This window comes from Microchirus variegatus (genome assembly GCF_963457635.1).
Source record: "Microchirus variegatus genome assembly, chromosome: 10".
NCBI classification, from domain to species: Eukaryota; Metazoa; Chordata; class Actinopteri; order Pleuronectiformes; family Soleidae; genus Microchirus; species Microchirus variegatus.
The window spans coordinates 13,105,198-13,124,503 of record NC_139811.1 but is presented as its reverse complement, the minus strand read 5'-3'; the positions used below and the strand labels follow the sequence as shown (position 1 = coordinate 13,124,503).

The following is a 19,306-nucleotide window of genomic DNA, read 5'->3' as shown; positions in this document are numbered from 1 at the left end:
TGCGGAAATGTTTATGTAACCTTTATCTGCAGGACAGATGGTCACTGGAAAGATTTGCTTAGGGAAAAGTTAATGGCAACTCAGCCATTTGTCCCCTACTTTTTTTTTTTTTTGCATTTTCATTTTGAACCTGTTGTGAGGCATAGAATGGTAAGTTAAAGTCCTGTCTGGATTAAGTTGTATAAATGCAAAGATTTTAAAGGGAAAATATTTTAATTGCTCATTTTGTTTTTTTGTTTTTTGACACAGTGAAATTATATTTGTTTTCTTCTTTTTATTTTATTAATTTTTTGTAAATGGTGAAATAAATTCCAAGTTTGCACATTTGTGAATTTTTCTTAGACAAGTAGCATTTCTAAAATTATTAGGTGAATTGTCTTAACAGATGATTTAATGGAAAACCTTTGGTAAAGACTCTAAATAAGTGAAACAAATGTAGGGACCTTGTATAATGGATTGGAATAGTCATGACACTATCGTTTTAATGAAAGCAGCATCCATGTACTGACAATCGTATTCATCTTATTCAGTTATTTCTTGTTTTATGGTGGGTTTTGTGTGATTTTACTTTTTTAAGATAAGTAAAAAAAAAACGTTCATGAAATCTCGCGTTTTTAGTGAGAAGGGTGTTGAACGGAAGCCGCCGTGGGACAGTTCCTGTCGGCGTGCTCATTTGAACCAGAGGAACGGCTGCTGCTAAGAAGGGGAGAAGAGCGGCCCAGTCCAGATAATCCACCTTTCAACGCGACATTGTATGTACATTGGATCGTTTACACGGTTAGAAAGCTAAATCACGCCGATCAGACTGTCCGACAGGGTAACGTTATTCTGTCAAATTTAGTAAAATCCGCAATCGAACATTAGCTTAGCTAGCAGCGGTAGCATTGTCTTAAGTGTCTTCATGATTAAGCGGCTAACATTAGCTTTCAAAACGTGTTCGGCAAGTTGTGTTTAATATTGGACACCTGTATTTTTTAACAACAGTTTAACAAAAGTGCTACGCTCGCGTTAAGTTTCTTTATCACGATGCGTGGTGAGTGGGGTTTCATATGAGAAGCAAATGGCAGTTTTCGACTGTTTTCGTGTCGGGCACATTGGTAGCACCCCGCCTGAAACTGCCTGGCCGACTAGGCCTGAGCAAGAAGGGCAACTTTGGTTAGAAACAAATTAGATGTCTAAAAAGCATCGCTAGTACAGGGTAACTATGAGATAAATAAATAATGAATATTATTTTAGGGGTAAAGTAGTAAGAGCAGTTAAACAGTAACAGGGCACCACCACATGGCCTTTTAGCTTGTAGCCTCATTGTGGCGAAACCTGTTGTAACTCGAACCCAACTTTCCCCCAACCAGAAGCACCACGAGGCCGTCGGGACAAGTACGCGACGGGGCTATTGCTGCACGGCGAACTCATTTAGCAGTCCATGAGCTACCAGGGCTAAATACAAGCCCCTCGTGTCAGCCTCCGGTCTCGGGCACGGGATTTGCGCAACACGCACTTTTGAACGCTGAACATTGAGACGGCGCAAACATCTGCGCAATTCACACCGTCGGACTGGGTAGCGTGGGAGTGGAGGTCGGTTAAACGTGGAGCGCTGAAGCCAGTTCACTTTTAACATGTCGCCTGGGCCTCGTTTTGTGCGTTCCCCAACTATAAATGTCGTTTTCAGCCATTGCCGCACGTTTGCGACTCTACGTCTTGACGTTGAACCTACACCGTGCGTGACTTCGCCAAGTCTTTGCACCTATGACCCAGATAAAGCAGTGCAGAATATCAGTATTTGCCTACTTTTTAAAGTTGACTAACCATAGCGATGGTTTTCACAGTACGATTTGCCACGAGAGCTAATTGTACATAATATAACACGTATTATTGTTATTATGTATTGATAAACCAGTTTTACATCATTTTATGTGAAAGGATGGGGAAAAACTTTATTTTAATGTTTTTGTTGACCAATTTGACCACTAGTTTTGATAACTTGTCTGGCTAATGGCTGTTCAAGTGTCTTTGGAAAATGTGGGGGAAGAGTTATTGTTATTGGTCATACTTGATTTATATCAATGGCCTCATAGTTTACATTCCTAACCATGCATGTGGCCTTTGGATATGATGCATTAAAAAAACCATCTGATTTCCATTGATGCTTTTTGTATTCATACTGTCTGATCCAGAGACCACTTGCTTACATACTGTAGTTTTCATAAGTTTAATTTGTGAATTTAACACTGGGAAACTGTATAGCTCTAAATTACTGTGTGTGTGTTTCAGGATGGAGTGGCAGCCAGATGAGCAGGGACTTCAGCAGGTCCTCCAACTGCTCAAAGACTCGCAGTCGCCCAACACAGTCACGCAGCGAGCTGTCCAACAAGTATCCTGCTATATCGTGTGCAAAGCTAGTGGATGAATGTAAATGTATTATGTTGTCAGATTGGGATTTGAGTATCATCTCATCCTGGGGATTTTTTCTCCAGGACTCTTTAAGTTGAACTACATGACAACTACCGAAATAAAGTAATTAATCAAACATGGAGAACAGGCCTAAAAACGTAAGATGAGAGGAGATAAATGTTCCTTCAACGTAGCCCACTTTATCACAAGACATCTGCCCAAGCTGATCAAAGCCAGGTGTGACTCCTAGAATTACCCCCGTTGGGGGTACCTCATCTGTCCCACGTAACCCCACGCATCTCGACAAATGTTTTGACAGTATGACGATGGGTATGATAGATATGGAACTGAATGTAAATGCGCTGTATGAAAGCGAGAAGGTGAATCTCATAACTTTAATATAAAGCGCTTTGAGTTGTCTTCAGAGTAGAAAGGTGCTATATTAAATACCACATCTGTCACCGCTAGATGCAGCATTTGGTCATCCATAATGTGGCCCATGGTCTGCTGCTGGGCCTTTGTTTAGATTCCTAGGTTGTTAAGCAACAGGATGATGCATGTTGCAATGAAGCTGTTTTAGCTGACTTTTACTGGAGGGATTATTGCTTCATCAGCGACGTCCTCCCGTTTCCAAGTAAAATGAATTTTAAGAAAGCTACTTTATTGATTGGAGTGGATATAAATAAAATTCAAAGTGAACAGTCCTTAATAGCCATGCCAGAAACTTGAACAACTCAATCAGTTCCCAGACTTCAACAATTATCTCATCTTTGTCCTCACACGACTCAAGACTGAAGGTGAGTGGCCATGTATGTTTTGCCTGTTTTAGCCTTGTATAACACAACTAGATGATTATACCTTCTCAAACATTAAGAGCTCTCTGAGATGCGAATAGTGCAATTTAGTTTGCTGTAAGACGCCCTATACAAGGTTTTACATGTACTTAACTAGCTGTTTTCTCTCTCTACCAACCTTCCTACTTTGTCTACTCAGACGAGCCAACTCGCTCTCTGAGCGGTCTCATCTTGAAGAACAATGTCAAAGCCCACTACCAGAATTTCCCCCCAGGAGTTGCTGTATTCATCAAGCAGGAATGTCTCAATCACATTGGTGACCCCTCGCCACTCATTCGTGCCACCATTGGTGAGTCTGCTTTTTTTCCATCCACGTGCCAACTTGCTCTTTTCTTTCTCCCATCATTACCTTGGAAATGATGCATACATATATATCCTGAGTTCCTGTGAAGTATTTGTATTCATACTGTCTGATCCAGAGCTGATGCGGTGGCAATTGCTTGTGATCCTTTTATTAAGGAACTTTGTCAAGTCTTAATTTTTTTCTGTCTCTCTTTAACCTCTAGGCATCCTCATCACCACTATTTCCTCCAAAGGAGAGCTACAGACGTGGCCTGAACTACTGCCACAGCTCTGCAACTTGCTCAACTCGGAAGACTATAACACTTGCGAGGTGTGCACTTGAGCAGTGTGATCTTATTTATTTTTAGTTTCCCATTATTGTTTTGCCTGTGGTAGACTGCCATCTTAGTATTTTTCCACTACAGTTTTTGAATTGGCCAATAAGATTTCATCACATAGATTTCATCACATAGGTACAAATATAAACACCTTTGAAGACACGCACATTTCATCAGAGAAAGCAATTGAAAAATGTGTGAATCTTCAGTTCATTAGATTTTTTGGTATATTAAGTTATGTTTTTTTTTTTTTTATTAGTGACAAACCAGTGACCTTTTTTTTGTGTTAGTGTTAAACACATTAGGTTCATCAGGTAATCGTAGCTAAACAACACTTGAGAGCATTAGTCCTGAGCCAAATATGATACAGGAGATCCAATTATTAAAGTCATTTGTAGATGTGCTCTATGGTGACACACAAGCCTGAACTGCCCCATCCAAATGTTAGAGATGAGTGTCAGTTATTCATCTTGCAGCTGCTTAAACCTGGTTAATCTATACAATAACGGCAAACTGAAATTTGACCTAATATATAATAAAATGGTTTGAATCGGGTGATTAAATGATTATTAATAATAAAAGAATCCATCTAAATAAGGCTATGACCTTATAGGGAGAGTTTGTACTTTTATTATGATTATCCATTCTTCTGAACGGTGATTTGTGTACTCCAATATACTCTGGACTTGTTGTATTTTCTGATGCAGTCTCATTCTCTCCTGTGTGTCCCTGTATGTTTGCGTTTGATTTGACAGCCTCTCTGTGTATGTCCGTGTCTCAGGGCTCGTTTGGAGCACTGCAGAAGATCTGCGAAGACTCATCGGAGCTGTTGGACAGCGACGCCCTGGACAGGCCGCTCAACATTATGATACCTAAATTCCTGCAATTCTTCAAGCACTGCAGCCCTAAGATCAGGTACAGGACAGAGCAGGAGCCATTTTGAGTGCGTCTGTCCCAAGCACCTGGGGCGTGTTGCATACTGATACCTGAAAAGATGAAAAGTGAAGATGTTTGTGTTCATACCGTCTGACTCTCAGAAATGCAAGGAAAGAGTTGCATTAATTGCCAAGGGCCAACACGCAAATCAGAAGAGTGTCCATCCTGAGTCAGAAAGTCAGACTAACTTTTGGTTTCAGTCAAATCAGCATAATTATTTTTTCTTTTTTTTATGGTCACGTAAACATACTGATTGACAGATGTTTTCAGGGTGTGGCGCTCTTTAAACACGTGATGTTTGAAGATTAAACCTTATACAGCTTAGGTGTTGGGCCAAGGCCATATATCCACGTGAAGAATAATTATCCCCATTTAGAGGTGATCTTGATTTCTAAAGTTGTGAAGAATGTTTTTGCTAATCACATTCCATTTTTAATGCTTGTCGGTGTGCTTGAAAAGTTTTACAAATCATCCACAAAAGCAGCACAACATGACAGAGGGGGGGTTAAAGTTAATGTTATTGGAAATGCAAGTTTTTCATTTTATAATGCATGATAAAGTGTCAGGGTAGTGTTGGCTCTTATTTGTATAAAATATTCCTGTATAAGTGGGGAAAGAAATATTCTGCTACAAAATTAGATTTTGTGTATGTGATGTGACGGTTTGCACCCGCAGAGGGAGTTGTCGTATTACATAATGCTGCAAACAACCTGAGGGCCTAAGCTCATACTAGTGCTGGGCAGGATGACCAAAAATTATAGTGTAGTATTTTTCAAAATTTCAGAGGCTTGATGCTATACAATGGACATTTTGTTTATATATACCAGTTTTGGGTATGAACCAGTACCATCCAGCACTCTCATACTTCATAGATGGTATGATGGAATACTTAAAATTGCAACTTTCAAACTAAGGTATAGGTTGAAACCATCCCAAAGTAAATTTTAAATTAAATTTTTAGTATATTGCGCGATCCCCAATAGGTTACTGTTCTGAGATATATTATGACATACACTTTAATCACCTCTTCTGTCAACATGCATTCCAGTGGCTTGATAACTTTCCATGTCATCCTTGCAGGTCCCATGCAATTGCCTGTGTGAACCAGTTCATCATTGGCAGAGCCCAGGCCCTTATGGACAACATTGATACTTTCATAGAGGTGAGCTGTGTTTGAACAATGTGATGGATCACACTTTAAGATTTTATATTTTTTCTTTTTTAAGTGTCCTTCAAAGTTTTAAAGTCTTGTTTACTCCCCTCCACTTCTAGAGCTTATTTGTGCTGGCAGCAGATGAGGACCCTGAGGTGCGAAAGAATGTGTGCCGAGCCTTGGTCATGTTACTGGAGGTCCGCGTCGACCGCCTCATCCCCCACATGCACAGTATCATCCAGGTAAGGTGGTGGATAGCTATGGATGTTTTTAAAATCCCTATAATTAGTCTTTTGCATCTGGACATGATGAGAAACCCAGCTCATTGATTTACAATGATACATTTTGTTCCTAAACTTTCTGATCCCGATGTGTATACATAAAAAAAAAATTGATGCACACTGTGCTTGCATTTTTTTTAACGAGTCTTGTCATCTCTTGCAGTACATGTTGCAGCGGACGCAGGATCCAGATGAAAATGTGTCTCTTGAAGCCTGCGAGTTCTGGTTGACTCTAGCAGAGCAACCCATCTGTCAGGAGATGCTGTCTGGACACTTGGCGCAGTAAGTAACTCCATGTCATGTTCAGTAGGTACATGTTTGACATGAATTTGATCTTTCCATTTATCATACTGTATATGAGATATGTTGATCTTGTGTTTGCAAACTTAATATAAATCTACAAGAACAATATTGTGTTTTGCCAAACTGCCCTTTACCTACCTACATACATTTATTTTAACAGTTATGACCAAAGAAATCATTTTTCTTTTCCCTACCCTTATAATTCAGACTGATACCAATCTTGGTGAATGGGATGAAGTACTCTGAGATAGACATCATACTGTTGAAGGTGAGCTTTCTGTGTGACAAATTATGGCTCAGTCATTGGTTTAGATTTTCACAGTTTTAAATGAACAATAAACATTAAAACTGCCCAATCTCTGGATATGATGAAACACCCAGCTCATTGATTTACAATGATACTTTTTGTTCCTATTATTTTCTGATCCAGACATCACAAACTCTACACACTAAATTGCAGCCTGTTCAATTTGCCTGCATTGTGATATGAAACGATGGTTTTTGTTTCCTAGAATGTAATTACAAACCACTTGAATAAAAAAAATCCAGATAAGACTGTTCAAAAATAAACACATTTAATTTAAATCTAATATAATTTGTGTCCAGGGTGATGTGGAGGAGGAGGACGAAGCAGTACCAGACAGCGATCAGGACATCAAACCCCGCTTCCACAAGTCCCGCACTGTCACCTTGCAGCATGGAGAAGGAGAGGGTGAGGACGGTGAAGACGTTGACGATGACGATGATGATGACGACGACACTTTGTCAGACTGGAACCTGCGTAAGTGGAGGACAAATCAATTCTCTATCCTTTTTGGATCGTCTGACTTTCTCGTTCTGTATTCTCACGTGAGCTCACTTGGATGTTTTTAAATTTGAAAATGACTGGAAAGCATTACTCCCATTACGCTGTCAATATATTAACTAAATAATAAAAACAACTGCCATTGTCTGGATATGATGAAACACCCAGCTCATTGATGTACAATGATACTTTTTGTTCCTATTGTTTTCTGATCCAGACATCACATAAGCTCTCTTTCTCTCTCTCTCTCTCTCTCTCTCTCTCTCTCTCTCTCTCTCTCTCTCTCTCTCTATATCTATATCTATATCTATATATCTATATCTAGATATAGATATAGATATAGATATATTCTGAATTGACACTCTCTCAGAACATGAAAAAAAAAATACTTTTATTTGGTATAGAAAAATCGAAAGTAGAAAAAAATCAACTACACACTATTCAATTTGCCATTTGTATTGTTTCAAATTGTGATTTGAAACAACAATTTAAAAAATGTTATTTTCTTTTTTTAAGTTGTTGAGTAAAGATTAAGAAATGTCCTTGGAATGTTTTTATTATGTTTTGACACCCAGATAATTTCCCAGAAGCAAGTACAATGTTAATTTTAATATCAGGCCACTTTCAAAGCATACGTGTTCTGTTTTGTTTTTATGTAGGAAAGTGCTCAGCAGCGGCCTTGGATGTGTTGGCTAATGTGTTCCGTGACGATCTGCTCCCACACCTCCTTCCACTTCTGAAAGGCCTGCTCTTCAGCCCTGACTGGGTCACCAAGGAGTCTGGCATCCTGGTGTTGGGGGCCATAGCTGAGGGTAAGGCTTGGTTGGATAATGGTTCTCACAGAAAAATACGGATGTGCCACCAGAAAAGATAACGTTAGATCAATTTGTGTGTGTGCAGGACAAATTATGGCTCAAAATCATGGGTTTTGTTTTCTGAACATTACTCCCATATATTAACTAAATAAACAGTAACAACTGCCCATTTTCTGGATATGATGAAACACCCAGCTCATTGATTTACAATGATACTTTTTGTTCCTATTGTTTTCTGATCCAGACACTCAAACATGATATATTCCTAATTCATCATATTATCATTGTCATATTTGAATTTGGTATTGAATTTGTTTGTTTTTTTAATGCAATTACAAACCACTTAAATGTAAAATCCAGAAAAAACTGTTCGGAACATTTTTCCCAAAAATAAAGAAATTAATTTGAGATGAAAATAGGATGGACTAATCCAATTCATTGCATCTCTCCGTGGTTCAGGCTGCATGCAGGGTATGGTGCCCTACCTGCCGGAGTTGATGCCCCACCTCATCCAGTGTCTTTGCGAAAAGAAGGCTCTTGTGCGCTCCATTGCCTGTTGGACCCTGAGTCGTTACGCACATTGGGTGGTGTCCCAGCCTTCGGACTCCTGCCTCAAACCTCTAATGACGGAGCTTCTGAAACGCATTCTGGACAGCAACAAAAGAGTGCAAGAGGCTGCCTGCAGGTGAATCACATCACAATAGTCCTCCTCCTCCTTCATATGTGGATATGATGAAAATCCCAGCTCATTGACAAACAATGATACACGTTGTTCCCATATTGATATCTGATCTACCTATTCATTACTTCGAGACTGTAAAATGTGTACATGTTGGTTGAATTTTATTTCTCTTGGTTTATATCTTAGTGCATTTGCCACATTAGAGGAGGAGGCATGCACAGAGCTGGTTCCCTACCTGAGCTTCATCCTGGACACGCTGGTCTTTGCCTTTGGGAAATACCAGCACAAAAATCTCCTCATTCTCTATGATGCCATAGGAACTCTTGCCGATTCAGTGGGTCACCACCTTAATCAGCCTGTAAGTACTTGTTTATTTGCTTGTGTGTTTGTTTTAAAAGGATTTAATGGCTTGTTTTAAAATAAATAATATAAGCTCTTAAAGGTCCAGATTGTAGAGTTTTGGAGGTTACAGTCAAGACATCTTAGATGTCCTCTTTCATGATCTCTGAAATGTTGCACCACCACGTTTGTACAGTATCAACAAATCAAACACTGGCTCCCAGCAGTATGTATGTGTTTTTATTACCCGAAGGCCACCTTTGTTTACATATACATTAATCGGACTACTAAAATGGGGGCGAGTGAGGCAAAATATTCAGTTAGTTGCAATATGCCGATGCTTGTTGGCAGATCCGAGTCAATCTTTTGTCCTGATGTACCATAGTGCCTTTGTAGAAGAGGTACAAACTATTCACCCAATGTAATTTCTCAGGAGTACATTCAGAAGTTAATGCCCCCTCTTATTGCCAAATGGAACGAGCTGAAGGATGAAGACAAGGATCTTTTCCCACTACTAGAGGTAAGAAGAACATGCTCTACAGCTGTCCCAGTCAGCAAATCTGCATTCTTGTATTGATAAAGGATACCCATGTTTTGTCTTGCAGTGTCTATCATCGGTAGCCACCGCGCTGCAGAGTGGCTTTTTGCCTTATTGTGAGCCTGTTTATCAGCGTTGTGTCACACTAGTCCAAAAGACATTAGCTCAGGCTATGGTAAGGAAAGGCACACATTCACACCCTCACCAACACTGAATAAGTGTGTTGGGTATTTATTTTCACATTTATTTTCACAGATGTATAACCAGCATCAAGACCAGTATGAGGCTCCTGACAAGGATTTTATGATTGTGGCTCTGGATCTGCTGAGCGGCCTGGCCGAGGGTTTGGGGTCCAATGTGGAGCAGCTCGTCGCCCGTTCCAACATCATGACCCTGCTTTTCCAGTGCATGCAGGTATGTAGAGTAGTAGTAGTAGTAGCGATGCACACTGTATACTACCCTCTTTCACCTGTGAGGCTGTGACTTCCGTATTGGTTTCGCTGAGTGTCAGTGAAATAGCACCACTGTGTCTGGCTTCTTGCTTATTTGCCATCAAGCATCCGGGTGTCAGCTTGCTGCGCTTCAGAGTTCTGCCTTTTCGTACCGTCGAACATTTAAACATTTAAATCGGAAATTTGCACATTTTTGAATCCGTTTCAGAATCGTCCATGTCTGAATCGCAATGCATCCAAGAATCAATGTTTTTCCCACCTCTACAAGAAAGTCCTTATTGCTGATATCTGAAGCTGAATCAAAGATTTCTCCAATTCTATTTTCAGATATTTAGTCTGTGTTGTCACTTGTATAATTTTTTATATTTCTGGAAAGTCACACTAAGTAAATGTTAAAATGTGTTGTCATAAGAGATGCCATCATTTTTAAAATGCATTGAACAAAATGCCACTGTACAATGTCGCAGGTGTGTGTTCATGCCATACGTTTTATGTTTAAGTAAAGAAAGCGTTTGTTTTCCTTGCAGGACACGATGCCTGAAGTGAGGCAAAGCTCTTTTGCTCTGTTGGGTGATCTAACCAAGGCCTGCTTTATTCATGTGAAGCCTTGTATTGGTGAGTGCGCTGTACCAGAATGCTGACTAAAATAATATGCTGCCTTTGATCTGGCAGTTTCTTCTATTTGTTTAGTTGGACAACAGGCATATGAATCAACACTTATGCATGTGCCTTTGCTTACCAGTTTGTAGGTGCATTCAGGAAGTATTTTAATGCAATTCATGCTCCTCCAATCACAACAGACCATGCTAGGTTTAGACACAGCCTTTAGGGCCACAGATATTATTATCGTTATTGTTATTATTCATATGCTTTATCTTAACTGATAGACTTGCAATGTGTTTAGAATTACGTGATTGAATTGTAACCAGTGTGTTTCCATATTTCCCACAGCTGAGTTCATGCCCATCTTGGGGCTCAACCTGAACCCAGAATTTATCTCCGTATGCAACAACGCCACCTGGGCCATTGGGGAGATAGCCATGCAAATGGGTAAGAAAGCAGGTTTCCGTTGGATGATTATGTTAAAGTTTTCTCTGCCCATTTCCTGGATATGATGAAACACCCAGCTCATTGATAAACAATGATACTTTTTGTTCCTATTATTTTCTGATCCAGACGTCACATAAGCTTTAAAAAACCACACAAACTGAAAACAGGAACGGAGCATGTCGGCATAATCAAAATTTGAATTCTGAAAAACTTGCTTCACCATTATCAGTGAAGTCGGTAGTTCCACTTATTTTCTTCTCATCATGAGATCGTGTTAACTTATTGCATCGCAGCCTTTGATTTGACTAAACGGATAAAGCCATAAACTAGAACTTACTGAACTGTATTCAGGCTAATGTTGCATCACAGTTTAAGTAACTGACAGTACCAACGTTGTCACTTAAACAAATGATATGTGGAGTCCCAAGTTTTTAACTTGATTAACTTCTTTGTGTTGGCTAATCATACCTGCTAAAATCTGATTCATAGCCCAAAACATGATATTGATTGCTGCTTCTGTCGCAGTTTGACTTGTTGAGCTTTTTTTTTATCAACTTGTGCAGGCAAAAGCGAAGCAATGGAACTACAATGAAATTTCATAATGCATTATGACACTCCGAACTGAGCAGCATTTGTGCTTAAGCTTCCAACATGTTTGTGTGTGAGTGCAATTGTGAGTGCAGTAAATGTAATTTCCACTCCACTTATATTGATATTCTCTTTCCACTGCATGTGTTTAATAGGTGCAGAGATGCAGTCTTATGTGGTCATGGTCCTGCCTCATCTAGTAGAAATCATAAACCGACCCAACACGCCCAAGACTCTGTTGGAAAACACAGGTACACAAACAGCCAGGCTTTGCGCAGTATGGTTGACATGTTCTCTGGGAATTACTGATTTATTTGTTTCATGTTTCACATGTGCAGCAATTACAATCGGCAGATTGGGTTACATCTGTCCTCAGGAAGTTGCGCCACAGCTGCAGCAATTCATCAGACCATGGTGAGTCACATGTGTAAACGATATCTACATAATATTTTAGGGCTGCAACTAAGGATTGTTTTCATACTCTATCTAACTTTTTGATTAATCGAGTAACCATTTGGTCCGTATCAGTGTTTTTCAAACCTGGAAATAATCTCAAATGTCTTATTTTGTTGCCAAAATCATTCATTTTTAATGGTTTCTTTGCTATGGAGCAAAAAAGACATTTTAGAAGCTTATTTTATTCTTTCAAAAAACACTCCAATTATCAAAACAGCTGACAGTTGATTAATTGAATTTTTTCAGCCCTGCACATCGTTTATTTTCTTTCTATATTGTTCCTTTTTTAAGGTGCTCATCATTGAGAAACATCAGAGATAATGAGGAAAAGGACTCAGCCTTTCGGGGAATTTGTGTAATGATCGGCGTCAACCCTGGAGGAGTGGTACAGGTGAGACGATGTGGTTTACAGTGTTTAAGCTTCAGAGGTTAGACATGCAGACTTACAGAATTATGTGCCAGTGTAAGTAAATGACACACTTAATCTGTCCAGGATTTTATTTTCTTCTGTGATGCCGTGGCTTCATGGGTCAACCCAAAAGATGACTTGAGAGACATGTTTTATAAGGTAGGTGCTTCACCAAAGAATCTAAAACTTATTTTAGATGCCGATACGTAATTATGGGCACCCTTTGTCATGAAACTGTCGTCTGCTGACTTGCCACATTCTGTGATGATCACCTATCAGACATTCGAAATCTGATTTACTGTGTGGATGATTTTTGAATCTGAGAAGTGTGGCCAGAATTTGCAGAAAAGGTTTTCACATTCAACCCATCAGAAGTGATAATTAAGTATCACTCATGCAAGTAGGTTTATAATATTTTGAAGTTTATTCACCTCCTATATAGAAAGTACAATGACCTTCAATTCAGGGATGGTATAAACACTGATTTAGCTTCTCTGTTGCAACTGTCGTGTTCTGCAAATTGATTTTTCCATCCAGTCAGTTTCATTCAATTTCCAAGGCTAAATTGGTGTCCATAGAGGTGTAAATTCTACCAGCAACACAGTTACTTGACTGCATGTGGAGTGTTTTGGTGCTTAATCTGCATCCTTTTTTTTTTTTTTTTCCTTCAAGATCCTTCATGGCTTCAAAGACCAGGTTGGAGAGGAGAACTGGCAGCAGTTTTCTGAGCAGTTCCCTCCTATTTTGAAAGAGCGCCTGTCTGCCTGCTATGGTGTCTAACCCAATTTTCTCCTTGGTCCAAACGGGACACAGGCTTGTTAGGTATGTCCACCAAACATCTCTTCATAACATGCATACACGACACCCTTCATACACCTGTCCTTCTGGAAATGATGAAAACCCCAGCTCATTGATAAGCAATGATACATTTTGTTCCCAAATATTTTTTCTGATCCAGAATCTCACTTTCCACACACACCACTGAATCCTTGTAATGTTGCTTAAAGATCTGATATGCAATATTTAAACAAGACATTACAGTTGAGCATGCATATAAGAACAACAGCGATGGTGACTGCTAATGCCAGTAGTTACCATGCCTATTCTAGCAGGTCATCAACAAAAACCGACATAATATAGTGTATGCTTCAGCTTTATTAACAAGGCTAGCTCGAATCATTTTGCAGCCCTTTCTCTTTTAGAGTTTTCCATTTTGGAAATGTCATGTCACTATTACTGGTCTTATCCCTCTCCTCATCTGAGGCCTTTCAGCGGAAGAAACATTTTTCTTCAGAAGTTAAGATGTGCTCAAAAGGAAGTGGAAATCATGACCTTTTAGATCCTATACATGATGTCCTGAACTCGAAGCATTCAGACTTATCAGACCAAAACTTATCAGGTGGTGAATATTGCCAAAAAATGTTTGCATTTACCCATTTGAACATGGCATATTTATTTACAGTTTCAGAGTTTTTTTCTGCTGTACTTTGTTGTACCTCCTACAAAATGAACATAAAGGAAAGCAGTGTGGTGTCACGTTGACATTGGTTCTCAACTATGCATTGTTTCCTGGTATCTTGTGAGGCAGAATGTTCCAAGTTGCACAAAAAACTTAATATTATATACACATTTATTAACCCATTTCTATTTCTTAGGTTACTGTTAAGAAGGCTAACTGGGAAGTCATGGCACTGCCGAGATCGTGGGGAGAAATGGGAGCTGGAGGGATGTGACTGACCCTCTAACCGGCGGATGACCCACCTTTCCCCTTTACCATGTATTTCTCTGTGAGGGAGGGTGGTGGGTGTGGGTGGGTGGGTAAACTGGGGATATACATATACCTCTTGGATTAAACGCTTCACTAAATCCAAACACACTCAAAAGTGACTTTTCACCAACATCACTGCAGGGAACCCTAGATGGGTGAAGGCAAAATAGGGTGTGGCTTTGACCTTTCCCTCCTCCGTTTGATGATATTGTTGAGGTAGATGACAGCTGGTAGGGGGTGGAAGTACATGATGACGTACTAATTTATCTGAACCACCATGGGGTTCCACAGTCCTAAATACCACAATGCACATAGTCGGTAGAAACTCACAGATGTAAATGCTTTTTAACAGGACTGTGCCAGAGATTAAACCAAAAAACATGCTTTTACTATGTATTAATGCAGGAAATGTGCACATTTTTGCCCCCTTTATGGCAAAATAGCATAAACCATTGAGGGTGCATTGTTGTGGGTCTTATACTCTGTTCAGGTGTACATTCAGCTGATTTTACTTCCCCTCCTTTGTTGCTTTCTTTTGGTTTACAGATTTCTTCCTCATTTGAGGCTTAAACGATGCAATAGGTTTGTCCTCCAAGGTTTTACCAGCAAATTATCTTGACATTTTTCCTAAGTGATGCAAGTTCAAATTAATTACAGTGTTTTTTTTTTTTTTTCTTTGTTGTACTGACACCAGAGAAGGGAAGATGCTGTAATTGGGGCGTTCTTGTCGGTAGTTTTCTTGTCCACCGTTTTAGATCGGTAATTCATGCCCCGTATACATAATTGTAGGCGTTGCCAAGATACATAAGGTGTGGCAACACAGAAATAAGGCCCATGGTACATGGTTTGAAAAGTTAGTTGTTGCAGCATTAGTTCTATTACCGTCTGTAAAGGTTGAGAATCCTTATTGCTGTTGCTGCTACGTCATATTTACTTAACAGACTTAATAAGAGCGATAAGACCTATTCGAGAGTGAAATACTGATACAAATGCACTTTTTCTTTTTTTAATTTTCTGTGTTGGGCGTAACGATATGCTGATCCTGAGATATAGTTCTTTGATAAGTGATTTTTACAACTGTTAATGACTTGCCAATGCAAGCGTAATTATAATAATAAGCAATGGTAAAATGACCAGGTGAGACCTGAGCCAAAACGTAGGAATGTGATGTAGCGCCTTTAGAAAATGATTGAATAGGATTTCAGTGGGTTACATCTTATCTCTAGTACTTTGGATTTATTACAGGTTGGGGATGTCCCTGTTGTTTTTATCAGAACTATTCATTGAGTTAAACCTGTTTGAGACATCAAAACCTCTCGTCATTTACATTGAATGCTTTTTAGTGAATCTCTTTTTTTATTTTATTTTTTTTAAAGCCCAATTGTTCTCTTTGGCGGTAGTTTTGCAGGTTTGCCAATGGCAACACAGTCTGCTGCTAGAAAAATAAGGTAGTTCAACTTATGATCAAACTAGTGATTGTTGCCCTATTTTCACCCATTGATACTGTGGGGGGGGGGGGGGGTGCCTGATAATAAGCAGACCGAGTCTTAATACATCTCCCCTGATGGTGGTTAGCTTGTGTGAGAGAATGATGGTCTTCATCCAGCTTCATCTAGTCATTGTCCATAATGGACGTCGTAAAAGTGCGTATGGCTGTTGGCCTCTTGGTGTTTTACTAAAGCTGTATATGTGACACCAGCCCCGCTCACACTTGGGTTGATGTGGCCAGTTGACGAATCAACGTTGATCTGCCACCTAACGGAAATCTTCCAGGAAGGAGTCCTAAAAGGACTTAAAATTACTCTATCTGCCTTTAAAGAAAACAAAAAAACATTGGCTCACATCTGTTAGGTATATATATAGATTCAGCATCGATGTAGATTTTCCCTAAATTAAATGTGAAACACCATTGGCAGAATTTGTATTCCTGACCAGTTTTTTTTTTAAGCTGTAATGTCCCACAGGCTGAATATGTACAGCATCATCTTCAGGTTTAACTGAAAGTTGAGTGTTGCAATGCGATTAGTCGGATTGATTGAAGCATTAATTTCAAGAATGTTTCAGGGGAATGATGTTCCTGTGTCACGAAGTATTGATTTAAAAAAGAAACAGAAAAGTTTTTGCCACTCTTCACCATGTTGTGAAACACTAGGCTGTTAACAGAAGTGAATTAATATGCGCGTTGTCCACAATGACTAAGTTTTTTTGTTTTGTTTTTTTTATTAATATTATTTCCATACACATGGTCAAGTTTTGTTTATTTATTTTTTTTAATTATTATTGTGTGTGCTTCAGTGCACAAATAGTTTTGGACTTTAAAAGTTTTTTTTGTTTTGTTTTGTTCTTTTTATTTAAAGAATTTGTTTTCGTTGTTTTATAGCGGACCATTTGATTATATCAAATTTGATGTGGTTGGACTGAACGAAGGTTGGTCGTTGCATACTTGGGGGAAGAATGTGGAAAACAATTTACTTGTTTCAATCTCTTATCAAGGCTGGCAATTGATTTTGATGTAGTACCTTTTTTTTTGTTGCTGAACTGTGGTGCCAGTGAAACATCCCTATATTTAATTTTTGTGAATAGGGCAAAATAAACATTTTCTATTATGCTCTGAGCCACTGAGTGATTTTTTTTTTTTAGAATATATATATATTTTAAATACAATTGTCCATATACTCAGACAAACGGTTCCATTGGGTCTTGTCTATTAAAACCTAATACATTTGAGAGGGAACATGTGCCATTCACTTTGTGTTGACCTGAATATTACTGCCCTGCTTTTGCATTTCATATCATGCAGCTCATTGAGGTTTTTTTTTTCCACTCGCAAACTTAACTGATCTCCTTCATCCCTCACACTTGATCAACGCCTCACTGTAGGAGCCTATGTGGGGTTAGGCTTTGTTTTGGCTTGGTTCGGGTGCGACTTAGACTTAAGTGTTTCTTATTTATCCAGTTCAGGAGGATAGTTTTCTTGGTAGTGCTTAGGCTAGTGATTAGTACGTGTGATTTATTCGTGTCTAAATGTATTTGATTTAAATCACCCAATATGCATAGTGCTGGGGAAGGTGGTCTGGTGCAACCAAAACATGCTGAGAGGTCCTCGCATACCCTACACCAGAAGTTATACACAGGTGTGCATAGCCACATAGCATGCATGTAGCTATCTGCTGTGTTCTCATTGCAGTTTGAACAGGTATTTGATTGTGAGAACCCCAATTTGAACATCCTTTGTCCTGTGTAGTGTATTGTATAGTATTTATTTTGTATTGTATTAGTTGTAGGCCTGGATTTCTTATCATTTTTAATGTATTCGATGATATTTGTAGCCAGACATTTTCATCTGGACTGATGGATAAGTCTGCCTCCCATTTTGTGGTTGGTAGAGAAATTGTGCTGTCGTTTTCTGTTAATGTGTGTATATATTTTAGACACCATTTTTGGATACATTAGTTTTAAAAATTGTTTGATTATTGGAGGTAATTCTAGGTCTAATTTACTAGTTTTAAACCTCGCCTGGAGTACAGATTTCATGTGTACATATTCAAAAGATGTGTTGCTGTTGACGCCATATTGTTCCACTAAATTCTCAAATGGTAATAATTTTTTTGTCTTATTCCTTTTTCTTGCCATGATTTTAGTTTTAATATTTTGTTCCGCAGGATGTCTGGATTATTCCAGAAGTTTCACTGAATTACATATTTAGATTTTTCCCGGTTGCCCCTGGTGAGTATTTGGAGCAAAGAAAAAGATCCAGTGAATTTCAGAATGTTCTAGATTCTGAATGTTTTATGTACAGAAGAGTGTGTCATACTGTTCTGGCTTGGACCTTGAGAGTCTCCACTTGTTCAGACATAACATACGCTGATGAATCTTTCCCCTTGATAATCTCGAGCTCTGCTATTGTATTGCAGGGTTTACGGTCAGTCTGTTTGCCGTGGGAACTATACCCGGAATCGTCTCTATACAGATAAACTCTCTCTAGCCTCTTTATTAGTTACGCAGAACACCTTATTGAATGGCAGCAGTTGCACTCAAGAGAGTCCTCCGCTTGACGTGGTCTGTGTTGTAAGAGTAGTAATTAAAGTTCCTTTTTTTTTATCACTTAGAACTCCTCTGACCTCTGGCACCAACAATACACTTTCACCCAGAGAACTGCTGCTCGCTGGATAGAGATGGTTACGTGTGAAACATTTATTTTATTAGATACATTTATTTATACAGGTCGTCCCATTGAGACACGCGGTCTCACTTTGAAGAGAGACCTGTCGAGGACAATCACAACAGGACACGTCTGTGCAATTTGGCCAAATGGTTGTTCTTCTTAAAGAACACATTTTTATTCTTTTGCGTTTTAACCCAGTATGAGACTCTGCACTTGTTTTATTGTTTAAAATTGTTATTATTTTATTGTTTTTACTTTGTCTCGTATGTTTTTATGTGTGTTTTATTTCTCTTCATGGACAGCACTTTGTCCCAGCTGTGGCTGCTTAAAGCACTTTATAAAGTTGAGTTTATCACTTACTGGCACTCGTAAATATGAGCACATTTCCTGCATCTTCACGACTCTTTCTTGCCTTGGTGATTGATGAATTAAAGCAGTACCTATGAGTCGTATTGTGCTTAATCCTACGGCTGCTATTTTTACAAATTTTTTATGTGTTTTAACTTTTTTTTTTTAATGTCTTTTATTGCCTCTGTGAGGTCTTTTTTTGTCGTGTTTGTTCTGTCCATCTATTTATTTTTCTGTGCAGCACATTGGTCCACTGTGGTTGTTTTAAAGTGCTTTATAAACAAAGTTGGATTGAATGCCACGGGATCATCAACATGTCTGTCAGAATGTTTGCATCTGTATTTCAAAGTTCT

General features: G+C 39.0%; 1 protein-coding gene across 2 annotated transcripts; it reads left to right on the top strand.

The window, feature by feature from the left end:
- The first annotated feature begins 711 nt into the window (after window positions 1-711).
- On the top strand, window positions 712-14,431 carry LOC310933507 (transportin-2-like). 2 transcript variants are annotated; one of them, XM_083897013.1, is made up of 25 exons: window positions 712-752; window positions 2,272-2,371; window positions 3,113-3,188; window positions 3,385-3,534; window positions 3,752-3,858; window positions 4,647-4,780; window positions 5,882-5,963; window positions 6,074-6,196; window positions 6,399-6,517; window positions 6,746-6,806; window positions 7,145-7,319; window positions 8,003-8,155; window positions 8,618-8,843; window positions 9,027-9,198; window positions 9,613-9,699; window positions 9,785-9,892; window positions 9,973-10,131; window positions 10,697-10,784; window positions 11,121-11,219; window positions 11,963-12,058; window positions 12,146-12,221; window positions 12,555-12,654; window positions 12,757-12,831; window positions 13,345-13,494; window positions 14,328-14,431. In XM_083897013.1, exons 2-24 carry the CDS (start codon window positions 2,273-2,275, stop codon window positions 13,450-13,452), a joined length of 2,673 nt encoding a protein of 890 aa, XP_083753139.1. In that variant the 5' UTR covers window positions 712-752; window position 2,272; the 3' UTR covers window positions 13,453-13,494; window positions 14,328-14,431. The 2 variants fall into 2 exon arrangements, with proteins under 2 accessions (XP_083753139.1, XP_083753138.1); XM_083897012.1 differs by having other exon boundaries at window positions 11,963-12,221.
- Window positions 14,432-19,306: the final 4,875 nt, after the last annotated feature.